The sequence below is a fragment of the Ictidomys tridecemlineatus genome, chromosome 12, assembly GCF_052094955.1.
Source record: "Ictidomys tridecemlineatus isolate mIctTri1 chromosome 12, mIctTri1.hap1, whole genome shotgun sequence".
Lineage (NCBI taxonomy): Eukaryota > Metazoa > Chordata > Mammalia > Rodentia > Sciuridae > Ictidomys > Ictidomys tridecemlineatus.
The window spans coordinates 68494307-68513639 of NC_135488.1; the positions used below are offsets into that span (position 1 = coordinate 68494307).

General features: G+C 42.3%; 1 protein-coding gene across 3 annotated transcripts in view; it reads left to right on the forward strand.

Annotated features, from left to right (window-relative positions):
• Positions 1 to 19333, forward strand: part of Spred2 (sprouty related EVH1 domain containing 2) — a 117100-nt gene that overhangs the window by 54055 nt on the left and 43712 nt on the right. The window contains exon 1 of one of the 3 annotated variants that reach the window (XM_040271567.2): positions 13039 to 13070. The exons of the other annotated variants lie outside the window; for them this stretch is intronic. Coding sequence (XP_040127501.1) covers positions 13054 to 13070 — 17 coding nt within the window. The 5' untranslated portion in view covers positions 13039 to 13053. Of the gene's footprint in view, positions 1 to 13038; positions 13071 to 19333 lie in introns of those variants that run through there. 3 annotated transcript variants of the gene reach the window in all.

Sequence of the window (19333 nt, forward strand, 5' to 3'; positions counted from 1 at the left end):
ATCGAGTTGGGTGTGTGAGAAGCACTGACCCTGTGGTATAATGCTGTGGATGAAGCAGCTAGAAGCAGCACCAGTTGGGGTCCGCCTGAGTGGAAGACCAGTGCCTGTCCCCATATAAGGCATGAGGGAAAATTTCAGGGGTTGTATCTTTAGGTTCATGTAGGAGGATGGAGTGACCCAGCAACCTCTGGATTATTTCTGGTAGGTGGGAGCAAGAGGTGCCCACAGCCTGTCCTAATGGATATCTTGAAGAATGTGGCTGCAGGAAGAGTAAAGCAAATTCCAGCTTCTGCTTTCTGCTGCTGTGCTGCCTCAGGTATCATAACTAACATATCCTGGGCCTCATTTCTCCCATCTATAAAATGGGAATAGGATTACACTTCAGGGTTGTTATACACTTCAGGAGAGTTGAAAGTAGTTAACATATATAGAAGGGCAAAACTTCCACCTCTCTCGTGGCTCTGAGAATGACACATGATTAACCCCGCTGCCACAAAAAAGTGAGCAGAGGCTCACAGTTGTATATGAGAACATGTCACCAGCCACAGGAAAATCTTCCCAATCCCCTAGAGAGGCAAGGCTTGCACTCCTAGGAGAATTTCCAGGTCCTCTCTGTTTGAATAAGGCCAGCTGTCAACCTGCTCAAACAGGAGTTTTTTTGTAGCCAGCACTGGTTGGTCTCAGTGAGATGCATATTAGTTAGGACTTGGTGCTTGTGGAATACTTGATGTGAACTGCAGTCCCAGTGTTGATAACAGGTTACCTTCCATCTGGATGTAAAGTAGGCCCAATTCTTGTTTTAACCTACCAGGGACTGGTTTTTTGTTTGTTTGTAGTACCTGGGGTTGAACTCAGGTGCCAAGGGCCTTGCACTAGGCAGCTGTTCTACCACTGCCACAGCCCCCTCCCCCCTTTTTTGTACCAGGGATTGAACTCAGGGGCACTCAACCACCAAGCCACTTCCCCAGCCCTATTTTGAATTTTATTTAGAGGCAGGATCTCACTGAGTTGCTTAGCTCCTCACTAAATTGCTGAGGCTGGCTTTGAACTCGTGATCCTCCTGCCTCAGCCTCCTGAGTCACTGGGGTTACAGGCATACACCACTGTGCCTGGCCAAGGGGGCAACTTTTAAAGTAAAGTCCAGATATATCATTTCATCCACAAATACTCAATATGTATCTCTAAGAGATAAGGACTTTAAAAATAACTACTGGATGTACCATTATCACATCTATCAAAATATCCATTTCTTATTCTTATCTAATACCAAGTCCATTTTCAGTTTTTTCAATTTTGTTTTTCAGTCTCAAAAATGCCTTTTTTTCTTTTCTCTCCCCCCTACCCCCATTAGAGCCCAAACAAGTATAATTTATTTTTAAGAATTTAACCTGGGGTAATTAAATTGTCCTTGTGTATACACACAGAGGCAATGATGCATGTGCACTTCTGAAAAGAGGTGTCTGTGGCCTTTGACTGGCTGATGTTCACAGGATGGTCTCTCTCCTCATCTTCCTTAGCTCTTCTGATGAGACCTTGACCCTGTTACAGAGGAAATGGTAATTGAGGCCCTAGCCCAGTCTGTTCAGCACTCTGCTTCTGCCTAAAGGCATGTTCCCTTTGGTAAACTTAGAATAGAACCTTCAGGATGCTTGTGGAAAGAGGGATGAGTCAGCTCCATGGAGAGCTTAGAATTTTCTGCTTCTTTATTGGCGGCTGTGGCAGCCTTCTGGACTCCACTGAGAGCACCTGCTTTGACAGTTACCTGGCAAATTACCTGAGACTTGGGCTCTGATGGAGGGGCTGGCCAACACCAGTCCTATCTTGCTTCCCTATGTGGATTTAATTCTAACTAAGTCTCTGGATGCACAGGGCCTCAGCCTCCCAAACTGCTGGGATTACAGTCATGTACCACTGTGCCCAGCTGGTAGAATTTCTTAAGGGAAAAGATGCCAGGATGGCCCCAGGTTGATTAGGTGGAGAGGATTTGATTGGGGGTAGGGAGTGGCAGGAGGAGGGCAACACAAATGATTGTATGATCGACTCCTTCCACGGATATCAGTTATCTACTACATATGCATCATATATATCTCCAACCCACTCAAAAAATCAAAATCTATCTCATTTTTCCACAGCTGTGTGCAGGCGCTTTGCACACGCTTTGTTTTGATTTTGGATGGATTTGCAGTTGTGAGGTTTCCTTTCTGTCTTTGTATCACAGTCAGGTGGTTACAGAGCAAAAAGTAAACTTCTTAATATATAAAGGCAACTCTAAAATATAAGGTCATTCATGACAGGATTGGTTTTCTAAGCAAAAAGTTTGGAGAAACCTAAATGCTCATTAATAATAGACTGGTTAAATAAATCATGGGTCTAGGGTTCAATTCCCAGCACCTAAATAAATAAATTCATGATATATCCGTATAGTGGAATACCGTGAAGATGTAAAAAGAAAATAGATTCGTTGTCTGTTCTAATACCAAAAGATCGCATAGAGGTAAAAAAAAAAAAAAAAAAAAAAGCAAGGTCAAGAGCCTGTGAATAATATGCTCTTGGTGGTGGTGGGGGTGCATACTTGTATTTTCATATATCCTGGAGGATACATGAAAACTTTTTTTTTTTTAAATGGCTAGTATTGGCTTATTGGTGGGAGAAATAATGACACAGATGGGATTTGGGGGGACAGTACCTTTATATGTATTTATTTATGATCAAATGTATATATTGCATCTGTACTTACATTGTGTGGATAAATTGATGGCTTTATTATGCCCCAGTTGATCTGTTTTATAAACTTCTGACCACTGCTTATTTGTACTTCAACATCCCAGAATCTTGGGCTCTGAAGTGGCCCAAGCAAGGCTGTGACCAGCCCAGGAATGTGAGTCCTCTTCTTCCCATAATGCCTCGCTCGGCAACAGATTGTAAATATTTGGTTCTGTTCTGAAGCTCATGGGCTTTTCCCCTTCCTCACCCTGAAATATAAACTGAGCTGACAGCATCTAAAGTTTAACTGTAGGGACAAGGAAGGCAAGGGAGCCTGTGTCTCCAGCGCAGTGAACTGCCCTATTTCTGGCAGGGAACTCTGGTACCAGGGGCTGGGGGCTGGCATGGCTGCTGCTCCTACCCCAGCCTCTCTGCTGACTCTTGTTCATATGCTGGCATCCTGTGCACCATATTGACTGTGTGTGTGTGTTTGTTTCCAGCTTCTCCTGAGTGGTAGCAAAATCCCTTTGAGCCAGACTGGTCCCACCCTGGTAGTTTTGGAATGTTCCAGTGTTAAGACTTGCTCTCCACACTGGGCACATTCTTAGCATCAGGAACAGTTCCCCCAGGGCTCATAGGAAACAAACAAATGAAATCCATGGAATTCTTTTCTCCCTCTTGAGTAGAGAAAGGGACAGAGAGGATCTTTGGAGAGACTTAAAACAAAGGACACGCGGGACTGAGCCTTGTTTAAAACTGCTCTGAAAGATGAAATTCAAGGGTGCTCAGGATCTATTCTTGGCTCTGCCACAAACGCACCTCTGTTGTATCCCAGTTGGTGCTTTACTATTTGGGTCTTGGTTCAGAGTCAATAAATAGGTGGAGGTCACATTCATTATCCATCCCCACCCCCCAGCATCTAATACTTAATTTAATGAAATGGGAGAGCTACTTTTTTAAATGGCAGCTAAATGAGAGCCAGGAAACCCTTCCCTCTGCTCCGCCCTGAGTACTACAGTGAGCACTGAGATACCTGTGTGGCCAGAGACTTGTTCTCTCTTCCGCTTTTTCTGCCTTTTTTCCAAACAGCTGTATGCAGTGAAAAGCACATGGGTCACAACTACCCTTGAATGTTCTGTGGGACACCGGCATGCAACCTTTGTACCCCTCCAGTCTTGGGAAGCGTCGGTCTTTCTGTGGTGGAGCTCAGATGAAATGGTTGGCTAGCATTTAGGGGCCACAATGAAAGATGAGTATGTATGGCATCCTGAAGCACTCAAGTCAGTCATCAGGGATGACAAGGCATAAGTGCTTAGGGGAGGCATGTGGACTGGGAGTCCCCAAGTCTCAGCCAACTCCAGAGTGTGTGTTCCTTCAGAGGAAGGGCCTCTGCTCTCTAAGATGGTCAGGCTCTCTCTCTGTCCTCTCGCTGAGTGTGTATCCTAGACTCCCCTATGAGGCTCCATAGAACATCTTTTTCTCGATGTGGCAGTTTGGATACCCTTCTTCTGGTTTTATTATGACACTCTTGGGGGTCTCCTGAGAGGACGAGGTACTTGAAGCAAGCAGGATGCTGTCTAAACATGTCTTCCCTACTCAAAATTCAGGTGAGGCCCCGGGAGAAGGTTGGGGCAGACCCGTAAGCTTTCTCAGATGGTTTCTAGCCTGCTCACTGTAGAACTCAGGGTAGAGCAGAGGGAAGGGTTTCCTGGCTCTTATTTAGGTGCCATTTAAAAACCAGTGAGCCCTAACTCAGGTTCAGTGGCTTTTTCTTTTTCTTTTTTCTTTTTCCTGATAGAATCAAATTGTTTCTGGCAAAACTAGAAAGAACTTTCACAGTATTGAGCAATTTTGGCTGCCCTTCTCAGAGAGTTATTTAACCTGGCACTGAGAATTTTAGTCAAGGTAAATATTCCAGATATGGACTTCTGATTTCTTGTTCTAAAGGGACTCAGACCACACAGACGTTTGGGGCCCTATAAAACTATAGTTCTGGCCCCTACAACTAATTTTCTCATCTGTTAAGTGTGGTTGCTCAAGAATTAGCTATCTCTAAGGACCATTTTAGACTTCTAGGCTGCTCTTCTAGTTTTTGTTTGTTTGTTTGTTTTTTAGTTAATATCTAAGATCCACAGTGTAAAATCCACTAATAAATAGAAAAAAAAATAGGGGAATATTATTTCCCAGTCACTTTTTACATGGGATTCAGATAGTGGTGAAGAGCACTTTAAATTCGCAGAATGCCTGTAATACTCTTAAATTCTACCACCTAGATGTTCAGGGAAATGTTTTTCTTTGCATTTCCCACAATGTATTTATTGCTTTTTGTGATGAAGGGGGTGAAATACAAAAGTTAGCCACCATCTATCTGTCATTGCCTTCCCTAGCAAAATCTTCATCGCCACCCCGCTATTTCAGGCAATAAAGGATAAACTATGTTTGTCTGTTGAATGAATGAAAGAAACCCAGTTTTTGAAGGGCTTACCATATGGTTACAGCATCTTCTGTAGCAGATGCCAAAATACAAAAGTGAAAAAGAAAAAACCTTGAGAATCTCAAGTCCAGCAAAGATGATGGGCAAGTCTTAACAAGACACTGTACTTAACAGTTGTCATGAAATCAGAAGAGGATGTGCTAGGCTCCGTCACCTTGTCTTGGGGTCTTTGGAATAAAATTCTTATGTGATTCTAAGTTGTATCAAGTACTTGTACATGATATAACTGTGGCTAATGTTGACAACTGCTGCTTTTCCTGCTTTCTTTCTTTTAGCACTGGGGATTGAACTAGAGTGCTCTACCACTCTACCTCTGAGCTACATCTCCCATCTCCCCACCACTTTTTTTGTTTTTAGGTATAGGAGATTGAACGCAGGGCTTTGCATATGCTAGGCAAATGCTCTATCTACTGAGCTACATGCCCAGCCCTTTTTTATTATTTTTATTTTTATTTTTGAGACAGAGACTCACTGATTTGTCCATCCTGGCCTTGAACTTCTCGAGATCCTCCTGCTTCAGCATCCCTAGTCAGTGGCATTACATGCATGTGCTACTCTTGTTGATTAATGTCTTTTATAAGGAAAAGCCACTTCTAACCTTGAGGTGAGATTGGCATTCGTTTTTTTGGTACCAGGGATATCATCCCGAGCCGCTAGGATTACAGGTGTGTGCCACCTTGCCTGGCCAAGACGGCATTGTTTTAGACAGGTCAGTTAGTTGAGTCGATCTCTAAGATCCAAGGGTTGGGAACATAGTTTTCTTCCTGATCCCCTGCCCAACTTTCTTTCCCACTCCTCTCCTCTTTGGCTACTTGTATGACTAGTCAGTTTTCTCACTTATCTGCTATCAATCCATTCCTTGTAGAATTTCAGAGTTTCAAGAGTTGGACTGGTTTAAATCAATTTCCTTGTCTAGTTTAATTTTCTAGACAAGGAAATTGAGGCATAAGGAAGTAACTCTGCCCAAGGTCACATAACTAGCCGCAAAGTCAAGTTAAAGCTATGACCTCAGAGTAATTTGAAGTTGCAGAATTTCTGATTCCATGAATTTGGTTGCTATTTACATAGGTAAATGATTAAAGAGTATTGTTGAGAGTTCTTTGAAGAGATTTCCATTTGTGGCTGAATATCTCTGTAGCCATCTGACAAACAAAGATGGCTTCCACGCAGAAGGTTTGCTTTGCTAGGAAGCTAACCTGTTATCCGCGAGTTTTTCCGTAGCCAGCATCAAAATGAGCGAGAGCTGAAAACTGTTCCTAGAATTCTACAGCCTGGAGCAGCTTCAGGTGTGATGCTGGCTCAGAGGTAATGAAACAACAGAGGCTGAACTAGGTTGAATGGCCAATGTGGGTCAGTCTGGTCACCTTGGTCTAAGCTTACCTTAAGGAATAAGTCATCCACCTTGAGTGGACTTCAAGATCTGACCCTGTTGTTCAGCCTGGCAGGTGCTAATATGTATATTAAATATTCACCCCTAGGTACTTCATATATCCCTTTTCCAGGTTTTGAACCAGCCCCATCCCTTGAACTTAAAATTCCACCTCTACATGTGGGTTTGACTTCTCCCTGCAGCCCAGGTCTCTGGAGAAGCCAGGTTTTGCCCTGATTGGTCCTCAGCACTCCTCCAGGCTTGAAGTAAAGTTGGTCCTCTCATAGCTCTGCTGGAAAGCCAGTGCCCTGAACACTAACTTTTCCCTTTTCCTTGCTAATGAAGCCCTTGGCTCCTCCCATAACTTCCCAGAGTGACTTTACCATATTTCTGGTGTGTTTGGTTTCCATATCCCTGCCCTGGCCGTTTAACCTACTGTGCCAAAGAAACTCAGGCTATCTAGACTACACCTGCCACTAGTTTTGCCCCCTATTTTTCCTCCACATAGGCCTGGAACAAAATTTGTGGGTGCGATGATGTAGTCATACAAAGCACCCCACACAGAGTGGGCACTGTGAATGTGAGCTCCTTTGCCTTTTCCTGAGGAAACCTGGGCTGAACCCACCGTCCTAGCTCTGAAGATCTTCTCATCATAAGGTCATTTTTTCCCCATCTGTTTAGCATAATGTCTTATATGCATTTCATCAGCACAGATCTTCTCGCTCTTGCCAAGCAGAACATCCCCAAATTAACCATGAGTTTTGGAGAGAGTCTTCTTTTACCCCTCCTGCCAGCCAGACTTTAAGAAACATGGTCTCTGTGGCTTACTGTCTCCAAAATTCTGCTCTCAGTAGATAACACCAGAAATATGCCTCCTGCTCCCTTCCTTGACCAGCCCTCATGGCTCCCTGTGGTATTTAACAAAGGCATTTCCTCACTGTATTGCCTTCTCAAAGGTGTTGACATGTCCCAGTGAGGCAAAAAGTGACCACCACAAAGACCCGTGTATATCTAAGCACATCCCAGATTTCATCTCTGCCCCAGCAGCTGGCTAATGCTACCCCCACCCAAGAGATCATAACTGAGAGCAGTTAGAATGGTTTCTATTGTTCAAATCTCCCCTCCCAGAGCCTAGCCCCAGGAGTCCTTTCACCTGCATTTTCCATTAATGCTGTGGATTCATTTTCCCCAAATAAACAAGTTTTCCTGCCAAAGAAAATATGCATCACAATTGGATGCAGTTATGTGTCCTGGGACTGCTCTTGAGGCCTGCCTTTCATGTTTCTGGGTTGGCCCTTGGTCTCCTTACTGCCCTGGTCAGAGGTGGAGGTGCCCTGATACTGCCTGCATCCCCGATTTCCCAAGGCCTCCACTGCTTTCCTGCTCCTGCATGTGGGCATCCAGCCCCCTTGAGGGCATCCTTCATGTTTGTTTGCTCAGGTTCCTGAATACCTCTTTCAGATCATCTTTCACCTCTTGCTTCAAGCTCCGGGGACACATGTGGTTTCTACATAATGCACAGATGTGACTTGGGGGAAGGGAGGCCTGGCTGTAGACTCACATAGTACAGCTGGTGTACTGAACTCTGAAGTGGGGAGGGGTTTTTCTCTGGGTAGGTCAGGGGAGAGGGGATGCCAAAAGACCAGCAAGCAGCCTCAGCCTCAGACTCTGCAGCTTTCACCACCGGCCATGAGACTGAGAGCTTGTGATTTGCATTGTAAGAAAAGCAGCTTGTTTTGTTCTGATCACCTTAAGTAGCATTTAGATATCAGATTGTAAATTGGAACCTTAAGCAAAATAAAGGACCAACTGACTTAAACTTATGGCGGAAAAGACCTATAGAAGGTCTTCATCCCCCCAAGCATTGATCATCAAGGTCAACAGACTTTCTCTGTGAAGGTCTAGATAGTAAAGCTTAAGCTTTGGGGACCATATGGTTTCTGTCACAGCTGCTTAAGTCCGTCTTTGTAAGCTCTCATAGACAGGATGTAAACAGACGAGTGTGGTGTCTGGCCACAGTTTGCCCACCCTGAGAGTCTAAATTCATAATGCCTACAAACATCCTCATCACTGTTTGCATAAATTGAAGAGCGTTCTGCATGTGGCTAGGCTGTATGCTAAGCACTTGTTGGGAATGATCACATTTATCCCATTCAAAACAATTGTGAGGTTATTCATAGTATTATACCCATTTTACAGATAAGGAACCAGGGTCTTAGAGAAGTTAAATAATGTAAGTAAAACCACATATGGTGGTACACACTTGTAATCCCAGTTATTCAGGAGACTGAGGCAGGAGGATTGCAAGTTTAAGGCCAGCCTCTGCAAATTAATGAAATTAATAAGTAAAAATTGCTGGGCAAGTAGCTTAGTGGTAGAGCACTTCCCTGTTATATGTAAGGTCCTTGTTCAATACTCAGCACCACAAATAAAGTAATATGTAAATGAAAACAAGACTGGATTTTGAACTAAGACAACTCCAGGCACATGCTCTTTTCTATCGTACCAGCCTGCAGTGTCCACAGCATTAATACCCATGTTTGTTCCCTACTGCAACCACCATACTGGGGATTGAACTCAGGGCCTCACGCATGCTTCTGGATTTTGACATCAGCCAGTTTTTGATATTTAACAACAGCAAAAGTGCAGATAATTGCTAACAGCCCTAACAAATTAATTCACAGCAATTTTTGAAAAAAAAAATAGAGTCTATTGGATCTGTGGATTCATTTTCCCCAAATAAACAAGTTTTTTATCCTTTGCTACCACTAGGCAGATGTGCTTCTTACCAAGGATCAGTGCTAGAGAATGACTTATGTGAAGGCCCACGGAACTCAAAGGCAGAAAGCATCCCATCTGGTTTCTAGATTCCCAAACCCAGCAGTCTAAAGTGGTGCAGTAGAGCCAATTCTAGAGAGCTCCTGCTCCTTAGGGTGGCCTCCCCAGGACCAGCCACTTCTTAGCAGGAATGCCCATGCTGGCCTGACCCGCCAGCCCATCATCATCCACACGGGTTCACGCTGCCACAGGGTGGCATGGTTGGGAGAGGCTAGATAAGTGCACAGTTCAAGTTGTTTTCTGACTAGTGATGGTCATTAGCTTGCAGGCTGACCATCTAATAGATATGTTCATTAAAGATGGCAGAAACCAATTTTGGAATGTCTTTTATTATAAGAAATTATTCTTGAGAAAACTTATAGTAAAATTATTAAAAATATCTTGGATCCCATCACCACCAGCCATGTTTCCCAAAGCTTTTGTTTAGGCTCATCAAGATGGTAATTGGTGTGGGGAAGGGGGATGAAAGCAGAGGTCTGCAGTCAAACTTTGGGAAACACAAAGCCAAACAAACTTAAAACTAATATATCCCCCAAGGATATGGAGGTTCCTATAGGATGGATTGCAAGGAACACCCTTTGAGAAATCTGAGCACAGAGGCATTTCAAGAGTTCACATTTTGGTGAGTTACTTAATGGTCTAAGGTTTTCTAAATGGCTAGCCACAGGTTGGGGATGTAGCTCAGCTGATAGAGTGCTTGCCTCACATGCACAAGGCCCAGAGTTCAATCCTCAGCACCCAAAAAAAAAAAAAGAAAAAGAAAGAAAAGAATTGGATGGCCACATCAACAGCAGGTACCATGGTGGTTATTAAATCTATAATTTTTTAAGCAGGGGTCTTATATTTTCTTTCTTGTGTTTTGTGCATTTAGACTTACTTTGAAACATTTCATGTTTACAGAAAAGTTGTAAGAATAGTATGAAGAACTCTTCTATCCAATTTTCTATTTGTTAACATTTTACTATATATTTGCCTTATTCATGGTCATTGTGTCTATGTGTACATACTGTTGCTCATATTTTTGTATTTTAATGAAACTCAAGTCATAAAATTATTATTGTTATTTTTTTTTCCAACTTACTAGGTATTGCACAACTGAGCAGTATTCCCAGACCTTTTTATTTTGACCGGGTCTTACTAACTTCTTAAGGTTGGCCTCAAATTTAAATCTACTGCCTCAGCCTCCCCAGACACTGGGGTTACAGGACCATGCCATCACAGCCAGCTCATAACACTCTAATAAGCTTTAGATTTATGTCTTCCAAATTCTGATGGAGACTTCTTAGCTCGAAGTTTGTTAATTCCCCCCATTTGTACTTGTTGCATTAAGGTATATCATGCTTTTCAAGTACATGAAAGGTCATGAATTGTGAGGGAACATTTTGATAATCCTCAGAGTTCGCTGTCCTTAGGAGGAAAGGCACACACTTCATTTCAGGCACACACTCAATCCTAATCTTTCTGGATTAGTAAGACTGTAATTTGATGTTATGGGGATTGTCTCAGCTACACAGAGGCAGTCTTCAGTTGTATCAGACCAGGTCCTTTGGGGTTGGCTGTTGGCTGTGGTGGACACCTCAGCCTGAAGCCTATTGAGGGGACACTGCAGAGGTTTGGAGTACTGGAGGACCTCTGGATTTTGTTTCTTGTGGTGGCTTGTCATGCTTTCACAGCACATCATATGGATAGTTTTTGGAATGACATCTAGTTTCAACAGTGGATTTATTGAACATACACTGGTGTTCTGGTGATGTATCTCAGTGGGAGAGAACTTGCCTAGTACATGCCAGGCCCCGGGTTCAATCCTAAAACTTCCATATGTTGGGGGTGTGGTTTGTTTTTGTTTCCCTCCGTGAAATCCAAGCCCTCTTCCTCCTCCAGCTGGTGTCAGTACCCCACTTTGAGCACAAAGTCAGTCAAGCAAACACTGCCACCTTACAAAGGGCTTTGTTGGTATAAGGGACTCTGGACTTGACTTACATAACCTCTCATGGAGCAGTTCCAAAGCCATAAAAGGAAGCTGGAAATGGTCACCTCTCCTTCATAATGTTAACATTGAGCTCATGAACAAGGCTGGGGCTTGTGTCCTCATAGAAAGCACGAGGAAACAATCACCAGAGGCGTTCAGGGAGTTGATACAGCCCTCACCATGGCCTTAGGACATGAGTATCACACCTTCTAACTGGTAGGTTAAGTCACCTTCAGGTTCATTTCCCACACCCACAGTGTCACCCTGTGAATGGGGCTCCTCTTCTTCCCCATTCATGAACATGGCAGCTTCAGGTGTTTTGTTGTTGTTGTTGTTCTGTTTTTTAAATTTTTTAAAAGTTATTGATAGACCTTTTATTTTATTTATTTATTTTTATGTGGTGCTAGGGCTCAAATCCAGTGCCTCACATATGCTAGGCAAGTGCTCTACCACTGAACCACATCCCCAGCCCCTGAATATATTCTTTTATATTCTTCAAGTGTTTTATTCAGTACAAATTAGAATGTAGGGACTGGGGGAATTTTTTAATTTTTTATTTTTTTAGTTTAAAAGTTTTAACTTAAATAAAATTTATCACGAGAAATTTCACAGATACTCAAAAGAGAAAAATACAGCCAACCTGCATATTCTCACCACACAGGTGCAGCAATTTATTCTGATTTTTGCCACTTTTTTAAAAACTCTATGTATGTATGTATGTATGTATGTATGTCGAAACTATTTAAAAGAAATTCCAGATCATCATTTCACCCTTAGCATACTTCAGGATGCCTAAAAAGTAAACACTGATATCTAAAAAGTAAACAATTGATAAACACAGTGCTACCACCCCACCTAGCAAAATCCATCCAGGAACCAAAATTTTGACATGTCATTTTTTTTTTTTTTTAAAGTGAGAGAGGGGGAAAGAGAGAGAGAGAGAGAGAGAGAGAGAGAGAGAGAATTTTAACATTTATTTATTTTTTTCTTAGTTCTCGGCGGACACAACATCTTTGTTGGTATGTGGTGCTGCTGAGGATCGAACCCGGGCCGCACGCATGCTAGGCGAGCGCGCTACCGCTTGAGCCACATCCCAGCCCCATTGACATGTCATTTTTTCATAGCTCCCACAATTGGATAACCTTATAACACAAAAATCACCAAGTTCCTGCCTGTGCTGGTTCAACTGATGGCCTCAGAGAGAAGGATCTTGCTCTTGACTTTGAAGAAAATTATCTGGGCTAGGGGGTGGGGTGAGCAGCTCGGACTTGTGGGTCCATAGACTGTGATCTCAAATATTGAGCTGTGCTCTTTGCTTCCTGGGCATTTCATACTATCATCAATGATTGATAATCATAACTTACAGGAATTTTTTTAAACAATATATTAATTGGAAAAAGCATCTGTCAGCTGTCAGGCTTCCAGTTTCCACTTCTGAGAAGCAGGATGTTGAATGTGAGTAATGACACAACAGGCCTATAAAATGCGGACTAACCCTCGGATGACTCATCCAGTACAATGCAGTATATTTGTCAAGGAGACTGAATCATATATGGGGGAAACCGCTTCTCAGGCAGCCAGCTGATTCTCAGGTCAGCGAGAGACGGTCCATTTTTATCGGAAGCTTTATAGTAGCAATAATGCTGAGACCCAATACTTGGGCTCTACAATGTAGAGGAAATGGCATCGCCTGGCAGGTATGTGCTTACTGTTTACATGAACTTTAATTTCTCCTTCTTCTCTTTTGCTTAACATTTCTGGTGTGTGCTTTTACCATTTTTATAAAGGAGGAAAATCATTGTAATTGTAAAGAACTGAAGTGTGTGTATATGTGTGTGTGTGTGTGTGTGCATGTGTGCATACACGCCTGTCCACATTCAAGGACAGATAGATAACCACTAATCTGTTGATGGACAGAGAGTTTTTATTCACTCATCCTCTTTCTGAAAACAAATGTTTCCTTAGGTATTCAGATAAAATGGTGCTAACCCATCCCTTTTATTAAGTCCTAATCTAAAAGGTGCTATCCTAGGAAACAGCTTGCAGGAATGATACATCTTTTGGGTGGGTAACTTAGAGCTTTAAAAAAAAAAAAAAAGAAGAAGAATAAGCAGAGGAGGGCTGAAGGAGGCGGTCTAATGTTAACTGTTGTGTTCTGTTGGGTTTCTTTTGGTATCTTGTCGTGTCCCCACCCCCCAATATGCGTGGCTTAACTCAAGAAAGCTTTATTCCCCTTATGACTGAATACGGTTATTTTTTGCAGATTGCAATTTGCTCAGACTGAATTCATGCATTGACTTTTCCGAGGTGGGAGAAAGGGTAGTGGGGATTTGGTATCAACATTTAATTATAGCTTTCACATGATCTAAAGGATCATTCTGCATAATTGGAAAGCCGTGTCGGCATGTCTGACCTTCTCTATTTCTTCACTCACTAAATTTAAACAATGCCTGACTAGTTAAGGCACATATTTTGCTTATTTGAGTATATTAAACATTCCTATGTGTGCTCACAGTCTATTCAATGTTTTAAAAAGGTACTTTTGAGTCCTACTTGTTAGGGACAGATGCTATAGTTAGTTTATAGCAGTACTATTTATGCTTTCCGGGGTTGTGGGTCCAGCATGGCTGGGTCAGGACCTATAACACCACTGCCCACAAATTTGCCTAAGATCTCACATTGCTGGAGCAGCCCAGTCTGTGATGGTAAATCCTGTTATCATCAGAGAGTGTGAAGAAGATCTGGAGTTTCCAAGCTAGAAAAATAGGCAGTCTTTGTTCCTTTTCCTCTTTCTTATAAAACCCATAATAATGACTTGTTTTCCTTGAGGTGTATGAATTTTAAACTGTTGGTGAATGTATCCCATTTACTGATTCAGATGCATTCAGAAATTCATGTTTCTGTTTGTTTTGTGGATTAAGTGGTACACTTTTTTTTTTAGAGTGGCCAATTTGTTTTTGGAGAGAAGACCATCTCCAACTCCAAATTTCATTAATTTTGCATTCTATAAATGAAAGCCACCTGTTATGCTGTAACATGGTAATTATGGTAGAGGACAATAATGAGGAAGAACAGTATTTGAAATATGTGGGGGTTTTGCTAAGAATTTTCCTGCCCACATCTGTAGGGCTTATTTTTATATGTGTGTGTATACACATACATATATAGTACATATTTAATAATAGCATTTGGTGATATTAAAGATACTTCAGATTCAAAGTGAGAGGCCTTTTCTATTCCTTCTCATTAACAATTTTTTCTTTTAAGCTGTGGAAGGAAAGCTACTTAAAAAACATTAACTTGAACTGTGTAAAGCTCATGGTTTGCAATGTTATATAGTAAACAGGGTTCTCTTGCAGTTTTGGCAAATGCTACACTAAACTTGGAGTTTACTTCATCAAAAGTTATCTGAAAAATAATGCAAATTAATTTTGTCCTTTTGAAGGCAGAAGAGCCTTCTGATTTGTATTCTCTGATTTCGCTGATATATTAGGTTTTACCACTTCCCCCCATTGAGGCCTACAGAAAGTTATAGGCAGGGATATAAAAACACTTCTTTTAATACTCTTGACTTCATGGTGTTTTCTGTGACAGTGTCTTGTTTTCCTGTGATTTGTGTCATCAACAGTCCTGTTCGTATTCTTCCCAAAGCAGCATAGACCTCTCCAGCTCCACATAGGAGGCACCTGGATCACTGAGACTTAGCAGTGGTGACCACTGCTGCCTGTGGCTACTGCACTTGTGGGTCCACAGTCTTTGTGAGCTATCAGTCCAAAGTGATCTCATGGTTTTTAGATCCTTTTTTCCCTTTTGAGGGAAAAAGGATGAAGAAGCATGGCTAGTATTGAAGGTCTCACATATCATTCAGCTTGGAAACAATCAGTAGATACTGAGGGAGCCGGGTGCTGGGTAGTGTTAAATTAATAAGTGCGTGAGATCCAGACCCAGCCCCGTCTTCACTTCAGTGCCTGCCTTGTTGGGATTTATCGTTATGTGTAATAGATTCCTCCCGGGGTTTTCTTTAATTCATAAATTGACTGGAACCTGCGATCCAGAGCCGTCAGTTGCCACGTGTATAAGAAACTTTGAGCTGTTCCCTTTTTGATTCTTCAGAAAGTAACTCTTCTTGGATAGACATTAAGAAAAAACTGTCTGGCCCAAAAGTCAGTTTGATAGTTTTGATGACCATGTTTTCTGAACCAAGCAGAGTGACATAATTTTGGACAAAAGCTTCTGTGAGACATTTCTTGTATGTGTGTTGGGAGGGGGGGTTGTGACAGGAGAGCATTTGAATCCTCTAAGATTAACTATGGATTACCTATCAACATTTAAAAATACTCATTTGTATTTCGAGAGACCCTTTTCTGGAGTCTGCAGTGCATTGCTCTAGAGACATGATTTGTGGCTGAGCGGCCAAGACTGGCTCCCAGGGGAGGGCTCGGCCTGCCCATTGCCTACACTCCACTGCCACCTTCATTCTCCCCCATCCGGAGTTACGCGCATTCTGTCTACAGAGTGGGTGGGATTCCTAACACTTGGAGTTAAATCTTGTGTCGTTACCTGTAAGTAGCAACCTTCTTCTCTAGTTCAGAAAAGCACAGACTTATTGGGACATCACCCCACTCTTAGAAAACAAATGGGACACAAGACCACTCTATTGTCAAACCGCTGTGGACTTGTGTTAGCCCTGTGCCTTCTCTCAGGGATCTGTTTGCTTCAGAAGCAGGCTGACACTTCAGCCCTCTTGGAAAGAGCTTTTGGCTTGGGATGAGGGAGGTACTTCCTGCTACACATGGCAGGGGGTGAGCTGTGTCATCTTCAGATCATTGAGTATGCAAGGAAGCACAGGAAGATATCATTTCTATCTCAGTCTCAACCCAAGAGATGACTTTCGTTTTCAGTATTAACTCATGGGATTGTAGAGATTTTTTCAAATTGGAGATGTCTGAGCTGGGTTTGGGGTTTTTTTGTGGTTTGCTCTTAAATACGCGTTCCTCGTCCCCATCCCAGCAGAGGAGCTGGGTTGCCTCCTGTCATTGATCCAGCCCCGTGGGGTCAGGGTTTGACTGGACCTCTTGAATTCTCTTATGGAGCACAGACAGCATGTGTCATAGAGGCTGCCTGGGAAGGGTGAAGAGCAAAATTAGTGCCTGTGGGTGGGCATGTGTTCTCATCCCATCGCCAAAGAACAGCAGTGTGCAAAACCTGGCAGGAACTTGTTCCAAAGAAATAGAAAGCCCCTCCCCCTTTTTTGCTTTGAGTAATATTAAAAAACATCAGTAACCCTCACGTAGAAGAAATGGAACTATTAGGAAACCCTTGTGATTGAGTGTATGTGTTTAATAATCTTTAAAATTGAGGTTAGAATAGAAGAAGTAAAAAGGAACTAATCATCAAAAATGTTCTGGGGGATTCTGTCGCTTGTATTATAAACTCAGTATTCTGTAAGAATATTATTGTCTGATGCCTGGGGGAATTTGTTAATGCTAACAATTAGGGGAAAATCTATTCTGTTTAACTCTTTTCTGTTCTTCTTTGAAATGATTTTATAAGAAACACCATTTATTTTTCTCAGTAAAATCAATACCAAAGGGAACATTTGTGTTTTTCATGTATGTGAATTGCCTTGTATCCCAAGGAACAAAGCAAAGGCAACATTTCCATTTATAATTGAAGCATGAGATCCTTCTTTTATAATTCCCTTGAGAAGGTCTTACAAATTTGCTAATCTTTCCTCCGAGTAGAATATTTCTTGAAAGGATAGTGGTGATGTGTCATTTGTACAGTGGACATTTTTTATTTATTTGGACATATGTTACCTTTATAATTAGGGGGAGGTTGATATTTTATTTAAATAGTGGTAATGTTTACTTCTTAATGTTCCCTCATAAAAACCAACATTTCTGAACTTGAGGTCCTTTAGTATACAAAATTCAAGTGGCCCAGCTGTTTAGGATTCACGCACGCGCATGTGTACTAAAAAATCACAACACATAAGATTTACATCAGCTATTCCTAAGTGTGCATCTTAGTAGTATTGTTGTTGTGCAATAGATTTGTTTCATCTTGTGAAACTGAAAGTCCATACCCATTAGAAAACTCTCTTTTCTCCTCTCTCAACCCCAGGCAACCATCAACCACAATTCCACTTTCTGTTTCCATGACTTTGACTAGTTACGTTCGGGTACCTATATGAGTAAAACGAATAGTGCAGTGGTGGTCTGTCTGTCTTTTTCCCACAACACTGGAGATTGAACCCAGGACCTAACCTGTGCTACGTGACCGCTGTACCACTGAGCTCCACCCCCAGTGCGCCAACCTCTGCTTTTTTGTCTTGAGATGGGATCTCAGTAAGTTGCCCAGGCTGGCCCCAAACTTAGAATTCTCTTACCTTACCCTTCCAAATAGCTGGGATTGTAGGCGTGTGCCACATGAACTATCTGTGACTTGCTTTATCTCACTTAGCATGGGGTTCTCAAGGTTCCTTCCATGTTGTTGGGTATGACAGGATTTCCTTCCTTATTAAGGCTAAGTAATGTTTCATTGTATATATGTGCCACATTTTGTTTGGCCATTCATCCCTTGATGGTCATTTGGTTGTTCCCATCTCTTGTCTTATGGAGGATACTGCAGTGAAAATGGGTTCACACTGAGCAGTCTTTTGAGATAAGAATGTACAGTTGGTTCTCTCTGTGCAGGCACACAGGACGCAGCACTGTCACGTTGTATCCCTTTCTGTTCATCTAGCCTTTTCAGTTCATGCAGAACTTCCATATACAGAGCACTTGACTCATTTAGGACATTGCTGGGTACAGGGTGGTATTTTCATGGTGCCTACAGGGAAGTGACTGTCCTAGAGAACCAGAACAAGATGAGGTTAGTCCTGGGAGGTGGTGTTCCTCTTGACTAACATTAGTTTGGGGACCCTTTTATTCTTTACATTAAATCACAGCCCACAGCGATGGGTTTATGACAGACTTTCCAGTAGTGTGATTTAAAAAAAATTGCATCTGGCCAACAAGCAGGTCAGCATCTGTAGTAAAGCTCTCTGGTAGAAGTTGCCTGTGGTCACTTGGCTGTCATGCCTCGGGCGTTAGCCACCTCTGAAGGCAAGTCTTAAAACTTGGTTGGGTTCCCTACTGCAAGGATTCAATGGTGGTCAAGAAAGCCCAGTTTTAGCAGCTTAGCCACCAAGGGTCTCCATTATCTGTGAAGATCATGAGTCTTGAAATAAAATGCCACAATCTGGTGGGCTCTGGAAGTGGTAGATAGCTCTGGTGTTTACTAGGGGTTCTTTTTGAATTAGATACTCAAACTGGAATCCCCTCCTATAGATGAAAACTATTTCAAGAGGTTAAAACCGTGAGCAGGCTGGGTAACTAGCTCACCTGAACAGTTTCCTTACTTCCCAGTTCTTTTATAGCAGGAAAGCAATTGAAGAGAATGTGTGTACTGAGTGGATAGCTCTGTTCTGTTGTTGGAAGGAAATTGCCCTTGTTGGTCAAATCCTGTCCCTCTGTGTAGTCCACTTAGGAGGATCACGGTGCAGAGGGTTCAGGATCCTCCTCTGAGCCTGACGCTTGCCTTCACTGCTCACCAATAGTCAGTGAGTTTTTTGTTTTTTTTTTTTTAAATAGAGTGAGAGAGGAGATAGATAGAGAGAGAGAGAGAGAATTTTTAATATTTATTTTTTAGTTCTCGGTGGACACAACATCTTTGTTGGTATGTGGTGCTGAGGATCGAACCCTGGTCGCACGCATGCCAGGCGAGCGCGCTACCGCTTGAGCCACATCCCCAGCCCAGTCAGTGAGTTCTTAAAAGAGAATCTTCCAGTACCTCTGAGTTTGGGATTTATGAACTGTTTTAGTCAGCTTTATCACTGCTGTGATCAAAAGACCTGATAAGAACAATTTTAGAAAGGAAAAGTTGATTTGGTGCTCACAGTTTCAGAGGTCTCACT